Source organism: Patella vulgata, chromosome 6 (genome assembly GCF_932274485.2).
Source record: "Patella vulgata chromosome 6, xgPatVulg1.2, whole genome shotgun sequence".
NCBI classification, from domain to species: Eukaryota; Metazoa; Mollusca; class Gastropoda; family Patellidae; genus Patella; species Patella vulgata.
Genome location: NC_065884.2, coordinates 354,946 through 363,763, shown reverse-complemented (window position 1 = coordinate 363,763; position 8,818 = coordinate 354,946). Strand labels below are relative to the sequence as shown.

General features: G+C 34.9%; 1 protein-coding gene across 1 annotated transcript; it reads right to left on the bottom strand.

Annotated features, from left to right (window-relative positions):
• Positions 1-1,481: 1,481 nt before the first annotated feature.
• Positions 1,482-8,818, bottom strand: LOC126823588 (uncharacterized). The gene is made up of 6 exons (XM_050552506.2): positions 8,495-8,818; positions 4,949-5,272; positions 4,639-4,716; positions 4,238-4,306; positions 3,492-3,564; positions 1,482-1,771 (listed from the first exon to the last, which is right to left on the bottom strand). Exons 1-6 carry the CDS (start codon positions 8,736-8,738, stop codon positions 1,630-1,632), a joined length of 930 nt encoding a protein of 309 aa, XP_050408463.2. The 5' UTR covers positions 8,739-8,818; the 3' UTR covers positions 1,482-1,629.

The following is an 8,818-nucleotide window of genomic DNA, read 5'->3' as shown; positions in this document are numbered from 1 at the left end:
TTATAGGGAACGTTTACCGAGAGGATTTTAACACCTGCACTAGATGATATCTGTAACGTTGAAGGAGAGAAATAAAACACATGCTATAGACGTTATCTGAAACCTTACAATGAAGGGATTTAACACATTCTCCAGAGGTTATCTGTAACGTTTAGGTTAGGAGAACTTAACACATGCTATTGACGTTATCCGGAACGTTAAAGAGGTGAAGTGTAATACATGCTGTAGACGTTACCGGTACCTTCCCCATAACATAAAGCGAACCGAAATAAAGGTTTAGATAACGTCCTAGGATCATTTTATGAAAACCTTTTTAATCCGTGCCACGAGTACATTTTATAACATTCTTTTAGAAAGTTGGGAGAACGACAAAAAAAACTTTCCCGGGACACGTCAGATGAACATTCAAAACTAACGAGAAATAACCATAATAACTAATGTTTTCAAAACGTTAACATTAATGTTCAGTAAACGTATCCTGTAACGTTTGTAAAAACGTTAACGTTACGACAACAACACTTTCCTGCGTCACGTGCCACAAACATTCAGAACGAACGTGAAATAACAGTATAACTAATGTTTTCAAAACGTTAACATTAATGTTCAGTTAACTTATCCTCTTACGTTTGTAAAAAAACGTTGGCCTCACGACAACAAAACTTTCCTGGCTTACGTCAGATGAACATTCAAAACTAACGTTAAATAACCATAATAACTAATGTTTTCAAAACGTTAACGTTAACGGTTTCAATACGTTAACATTAATGTTCAGTAAAGGTATCCTGTAACGTTTGTAAAAACGTTAACGTTACAACAAAACTTTCCTGGGTCACGTGCCACAAACATTCACAACGAACGTGAAATAACAGAATAACTAATGTTTTCAAAACGTTAACATTAATGTTCAGTTAACTTATCCTGTTACGTTTGTAAAAAAACGTTGGCCTTACGACAACAAAACTTTCCTGGCTTACGTCAGATGAACATTCAAAACTAACGTGAAATAACCATAATAATTAATGTTTTCGAAACGTTAACGTTAACGTTTTCAATACGTTAACATTAATGTTCAGTAAAGGTATCCTGTAACGTTTGTAAAAACGTTAACGTTACGACAACAAAACTTTCCTGGGTCACGTGCCACAAACATTCACAACGATGTTCATTAGGTGAATGTCTTGACCGAGTTTAATGATTAACATTTTGAGCTGAAGGTAAACAGAGCTAACCAATTTCATCGGTCGATGGTTTGGGACAGGACAATCCTGATTCTATCCGATAGAGAGTGATGAAACTTAGTGTATAAATGTGTGATTAATTAACATATGTCATCTATTTATTTTGGGATTTTGGCGGGGGACATCAGCCTCACTGTTGGCTTGTTTTACTTTGGCTAAATCAAAGCATATTTGTTGGGTGAAAAGAGGCATACAAAATAATACACAGCCCATTTGGAAGAACTCGATCTTGGATACATTCGAAAAAGCCAAACTAACCAATCCTTTGAATTCAATTCATACGCGTAATTTTTAACTTAGGCATATATTAATTTCACTTCCTTATGCCATATGTTATAAAGGTAAATAACACCGTCTTGTTTCCAGGGTGAACAATGTGATTTTATTTGTTTTATAATATATCTTCATAGTGATGGCCATTTATTGCTTCATAGTAAGCTTTATTAGATAGGTATTGGGAACCGTCAATAATAATATTACTATTCCTTGCATCTGTACAATTCATTTTTAAGCATTTATTGACTTGTTGTTTCCTGAAATAAAATAAAAGCATATTTAGAAAAAAGATAGTATTATTATTGCTTTCGTATAAACTGTAAGGGTTCATCCAGATTTTCCGGCGTGCTTCCCCCTGGTCAGTGATGCACGACGGTTCTGGACAATGACAGTTGTTTAGTCGTTCGGATTGGATGAAAAACCGAGGTCCTGTGTACACATTGGCGTGTACGTAAAAGATCCCTTGACAATTGGAATTCGATATAAGAGTAGGCCGTAGTGCCGCTGTCCGGGCAAAATTTCTCTCATAACACACTGTATGGCGTATGCCCGTCTTCATTAGCCCAGTTCGGAGCAGAACAGTAGGACGTTAAACCCCGTTCCATTTCATTTAGATTTCATTCATAAACTGTAAGGTGATGTCTGCTGGAAGTATCGACTTAGATTCTATTGCCCTTATCAAGCAATGGTGAAATATAAAATATGCCTGTACAATATATCATTGAATTGAGTAGTCAGGTAGTCCCCAGGTGATTCTATTTATAGGCATTGGATCAATATTTATAATTAACATCTCCTGATTATCAATATATTCAGAACAATATGATGAAAATTCATTGTTTAACAATATCCAATAATCCCGAGAATTATACAGGATTTAAGACTGTGTCTGGTTTGGTCTCATTTTTTAATCAGATTTTGAATAACAAATAGTTGCAATTTGATAAAAACAATAACAGAATTAGCGCGTACCAGCTTGGATTTCGTAAAAATCACTCCACAGTTGATGCTATATTTATTTTACAGGTTCTTCTCGATAGAAGTTTTAAATAAAATGAGATTGTGTTGTTGATCTAACTTAGGATATAAATTAATTTATGAGGGCGTTAATTATCAGATCATATGACAAAGTTAAATGTTATGTGAAACATGCACAGCAAAAAAAAAGTTACTTCCATGAAGTTCATCCCTCTGAAAAATTAGGGGGTTGCTTAACTATTTTTGCTGTGTATATTTTAAATAACATTTAACTTGAAAATCGTTCAAATTCTCTTTACAGCCATAATCAGAAATGGGTTAACACTGATAAGAAAAAAAACATGATTTTTATAAATCGTGTAAAGATGTAAACCACTGAGTGTGGAGTTGATGTAGATATTGTAGTTAATTATAATTACCGCGGAAATTAGTAGACCAGGGTAGAAAAGCTTTATTTGGAATTCAAAAAGTTTGAAATGATGATTATTTCAATATTTCAACAAAACCTTCTGTATTTCATACACTTTCATGTAATATTTTATCGTACGGTTCAGATATATGAGGATATCACTAATCATCTTAAAAAAGCAATTTTGATACGGAATGAATTTAGGACTAAATGTATAAAGAAATACTTTTTTAACAATCACCGTTTTTATAAGTTCATATAATTATTAACTACTGATAAAATTAATGCATTGATTGACCTACGGAAATTCCTATATTTGACAAAGAAGCAACGTTCATAATTAAATATTCTCCTATAATCCTACCTTATATTTAAATATGTAATCCCGTTTAATTTAATATGTGTTGTATACATGTGTTTGATATTTGTTTTGTTAATATTGTAGTTTATTTCTATTGTACCCTATGTTATATCTGATGGATCGTGAACTTAAAGGAAAAAAGAACTCGAACTTGACCTAATTAGATTCTGGGCGATGCCAGATGGCATGGAAGGTCTTAAACTAAAGCTATTTATAGTGTTCAGCTTACCTGAGTAAACACACAATGACAATACTTAGCAACACGGACAATATTATGGTTAAAATCAGGAAACCAGACAGAGCTGTAATAAAATACAAAAATTATTAAGCATACATTATGCAAGAGCTAAATCTGTCTATTGCAGGTCTTTCTTTAGACCTGAAATGTTACCTAAATTCTTAATTAGACATTAATTAACCTATCCCGACCATGATCAACTCTGGATGGCATCTCTAGCCTGTGATCTTTAGTGGATTATGAGCTGATTTACTGAATAACTTTCCTTCAGGATTTAACGATTAAATGGATAATCGAGACTATGCTGTTTATCGTACTGACTTTAGTAATGATGATCGAGGCTAGGCGGAAATTTCAATCGCTTAGTTATCGGTTCATAGTTGATCAATTTGAATGACATTTTCAGCAAATTGCCTTTACATTATCTGGGTTTTAACTATTGTAGTGAGAACTGCCAAGTCGTTATCGAATCTCCCATAATGTTTCTTTAATATTAAAACATGAATAGAAAGTTGATAGCCTGTCATAAATAACACAATAGGCCTCAATAGACCTTCACCTTATAAGATGGCTGTGTAGTAAGAATAAAGAAGGCAGCTTAGAGTAGATTTAATTCAATCAATCCTATCTCTATATGTTAAAATAAGTTATGTTATGTTGTGGGGATAAGTAAAGAGAGAAATTAAAATACCTCCTCCCCTCCTCAATCACATAAATAAATAAATACGTTAACATACCATAAATATATTTACATCTATGTTTAGGCGAGGTGGTGGTGTGTGACAATGCTGTAGTTATATCTGTACCTATAATACAACAAACATTAGTAAGTATCAAAGGGTAGACATAAAGATACACATGATATACAGGAAGAACTCTTTAAGGGTAAAATTATATGGTAAAGAAATAGATTGATACTAAACTGATTGATTGATTGTAAATTAAAAGTAGCAGATTCTTTATCTTGTTGGAATAGGTGAACATTAATGTTTGATATAATAATTAAGTTTTAACATAGTTAATTGTAAGCTTATCATTAATTGTTGGTGGTTTAATACATTTGTCTGTTTCTATCACAAACTTAAGATTTGTGAAGTTGTTTAACGTATTGGTGGTATAGGATACAAGTGTACGTTACCGTTTGAAGTTGTTTCCTGTGAAGATGTTTCATATGAATTACAAGAACGACATCGTACATTTATCTGAGACCTAGGATCTAAAAATAGAAAAGAGAAGCAGACATATTTCCTTAAAACATAATTCCTATAAAAGATGATAAACCTCTTTGATCTATGTTTTTGGGCTGGTCTGGTGGTCTGGTGTTTTATTGCATATTGTCATAGAGTAAACTGTGTAAATTCATTTGGTCGAAACATTACCCCCACAAAACTCTATCTATACACTTAAAATTATCACGCTGGGTATATGGAAAATAAACAACATAATACCTATATGTAGGTTTATCCATATAAGGTCTTGTGGTTCAAATTGTAGAATGTCGATATCAATTTCTACACCAGAAATCAACTTTTTACGTAACCTAATCAATCTATTTTCTGTACTACAGTTAAATAAGGTCTGGTTGTTTATTTTAATCCCCCGACAGGATTCAGCACCCAGGTTGATATAATAACTATTTACAGTTATAGTAACAAAGCTGGTGATTTGACAACATCGTGGTAGCCAAGATCCAGATGATCCATTGAGATGGATGTAGATATCCCCTTTAAAACTGTCTTCAATATCATTTCTAATGTTTATATTCTGTTGATCTGTACAAAGGCACAAATAAAAAACAACTTAGATCTGTTTTAATTAAAGAATATACAAATTATCCGACAAAATAAAAGTAATTATATAAATACTGATTTATCTTCTCAAGCCAAACGAAGTAAATACTGTATTATATCATGCTAGTCAACATTTCAAGAAGTGCATCCCTGCATTGGCCGAGAAAGTTCATCCTGATTTTCCGACGTGGTTTCCCCTTGTCAGTGGTGCAGAACGGAGGGCCTGACAAGGACAGCTGTCTAGTCCTTCGGATGAGACGAAAAACCGAGGTCCCGTGTATACATTAGAATGCACGTAAAAGATCCCTTGGCAGTTGGAATTCGATATAAGAGTAGGCGATAGTGCCGCTGCACGGGCAAAATTTCCCTCATAGCACACTGTATGGCGTATGTCCGTCTTCATTAGCCCAGTATAGGAGCAGAACAGTAGGACGTTAAACCCCATTTCATTTCATTTCAATGCTATGGCAGCATCTTTATAATTAATGGTGTAATAGTATAGAAGGTTATTATTTTGCAATATACATGCCCTGGGATCAAACTCTCGCGATAGAGAACTCTTTATTTTAAATGCACTTCCCAGGGAAGCATGATTGCTTATTTTAAAAGAAATTTCGAAACTCCCATTTCTGCAAAATGCCAAGTTTGACATTTCTTGCAAGTATATAGCTGATTACATTCTGTGCAATGATATAATTGAACAATGCCCTTATGTCCCTTAATTGTTACAAAGTGGTCTAATATAGCCTAATTAAGGTGGGTGACTCGGAATTCCAATCAATCGTTTACAGTCCTCGAAGACGGGACCGTTAGGAGTAAATTTTGAAAATTTAACTGCCGCAAACGCGTTTTCCCGATATTTCAGCCAGTGAACAAAGCAACTTCAAGCGGTCTAATTTGGCCTAATTAAGGTGGCTGACTCGAATTCCAATCAATCGTTTACAGTCCTCGAAGACGGGACCGGTAGGAGAAAATTTTGAAAATTTAACTGTCGCAAACGCGTTTTCCTGCTATTTCAGCCGGTGAACAAAGCAACTTCAAAGTGGTCGAATATATATTATAGCCTTATTAAGGTGGCTGACTCGAATTCCAATCAATCGTTTACAGTCAACGAAGACGGGACCGTTGGGAGAAAATTTTGAACATGTAACTGCCGCAAACGCGTTTTCCTGTTATTCCAGTCTGTGAATACAGCAACTTCAATTTGGTCCAATATAGCCTAATTGGCTGACCCGATTTCCAAACAACCAATCAATCGTCGCGCGGTATATGGAGGCCTCATCCTCCCGGAGAAAAATTTGAAAATTTAATCACCGTCAATGCGTTTTCTGCTATTCTAGCCCGTGTAATCAACTCCAAAAGTATCCAATGGTTTTGTAACTGAAATCCCACTCTGAATTCTAACCATCCAATCAGACTGTTGCATCTGCATTCACAAATAATAATCGATGCCTGAAAAATGTCGCACAAAGTAGAGTGGCTCCAGACAAAATGTTTTAATCCATAGTCAACTCAGTACAAATTCGTGATATTCAATTACAAGAAAAGTAAAATTAGTGTTTTATTAGGGCTCGATGACAGTTAGGGAAGCAAAACTAGAAATGCCCGAAAAATTTCGGATTTATATAGACAGCGGCGCCGGTTTTCTTTGAGAGGCGAATGACCCGCCAAGAAAATTTTGGAATATTTGACGGTCGCAAACGCGTTTTACTGCTAGTTTCCTCTGCCGCTTTCCGGCCCGATGCCCGTTTTTCGGGCAATACCGTTTTTTCGGGCATACCTATCATAAGAGAGCTTCGGGCATATTTTCGGGCATATGCAGTGGACAAGAAAAAGACGAGAAAATACTTTTCGGGCAGTGTGGATCTCATAGAAATAAGTTAGTTATATTTTTTCTCTAAACGTTAATAGAAAAAAAAGGTCGTCGAATTTTTCATTGCCTATGCAGATTAAAGCGGTTTCCGTATTTCTATGTGGATTATCGCCCTGATTATACACGTTTACTCAAATATTATTAAGCATTGTTCGTTTATTTAATTTTTTTTATAATTTATTTGCTTTTTGGAATAATCTATACTTCATTCCTCGTGTATACCATTTAATCCACTTTGTGAGCATGGTTACTGTATATAAACCCTAGTTACCGAATAGCAATTAGTAACAGTTTCAATAAATTAACCAAATTCATGAATCCATTAAACCCTAGTTAGTAACAGTTTCAATGAATAACCAAGTCCATAAATCTATTAAACTCTTTCACGGTATAAATAACCGGTCGTAAAGTACCGGGAAATGATCATCAACATCCAAGATCTTTAACCTTGCCGTCTATACAGTAATAGATATAATTTATATAACCATATAAGCATACATGCCAACCTGAGGAGATTGAAAATCAGAATGCCTTGTATTGAGGGTAGAGCGAGGACCGCAGGTCCAAGTTCGATCGGTCGAAGCACCGTGATTGCTGGAGGCGCCGCAGGCGCCGGAGACTTGAAGGGCGTGGGGTATTGAGAAATTAGCACCTATTTAAAGCAGTACCTTGTATTATTGGATAAAAACAGCTGGTGATTTAGGTCCATGCATCTGAGGTTTTTTTTTTATCAATTTATATACGAAAGACTAAACAAAATGCGAATTCGTCGCCTCCACGCGAGGACGTAGTGGTTCCTGGAAATTCTTTGCCGTAAGTTTCCCGGTATTTTTGTCTGACATTTGTTTTGGAAGCCATTTTGTTTGTCTTATGCAAATTAGACACGGCAAATGACGGAAATAACCACATGACATTTTGATCTTGATTAGTCCAGACATAATAGCTTATTCCATTTTATATAATAATAAGGAAAACATGACACATGTTTTCGACTATTTTCGTTGTTTTACCGACTCATACTACGACAAACAGTATCGCCATCAGATTCACAACAAACAGCGAGAATGCCGAGACAGTCGTCAATGTAAAAATAAAACGAGAGGGATTTTATCAATCAAAAAGGTCAGGCATGAAATATAATCAATTTCTTCCAATAAATTTTAAAAAACGGAATTATAAAGAGTAAAATCGGAATTCAGAATTAGACTCAGAAAATCGGAATGATTCCGACAAAATCGGAATAGTTGGCATGTATGCATAAGGCAAGGTAACTTACCGTCTATACAGTAGTAGATATAATTTATATAACCATATAAGGCAAAGTAACTTACCGTCTATACAGTAGTAGGAATACTTTATATAACCATAATCTGTATTATTAACATAAGGCGAGGTCACATTACACGATTGTTGATTGGAACATCTGTCATAAACTTCAACACGATCTTTAAAAAGAGCAGTAGTTGTTTCATCAATTGATGATGATTGACAACATTCATCAGTGTTGCATTCTGTTTCACTTTCACATTGTTTACCAGAACGTCCAATTGTGATGTTATCTTTTTTTCCTTCCATAGTAATCACCTGACCTTCTTTACATGTTAACGTTGTATTCGTACACGGTGAACTACTTGGACTGTAACACGCATACGCTG

Coding starts and splice junctions, on each gene's coding strand:
- LOC126823588 (XM_050552506.2), bottom strand. CDS start 8,738: ATGGAAGGAAAAAAAGATAACATCACAATTGGACGTTCTGGTAAACAA. Junction 4,307..4,638: donor ACAGGAAACAACTTCAAACG/GTAACGTACACT, acceptor GTTGTATTATAG/GTACAGATATAACTACAGCA. Junction 3,565..4,237: donor TAGATGTAAATATATTTATG/GTATGTTAACGT, acceptor ATTTTATTACAG/CTCTGTCTGGTTTCCTGATT.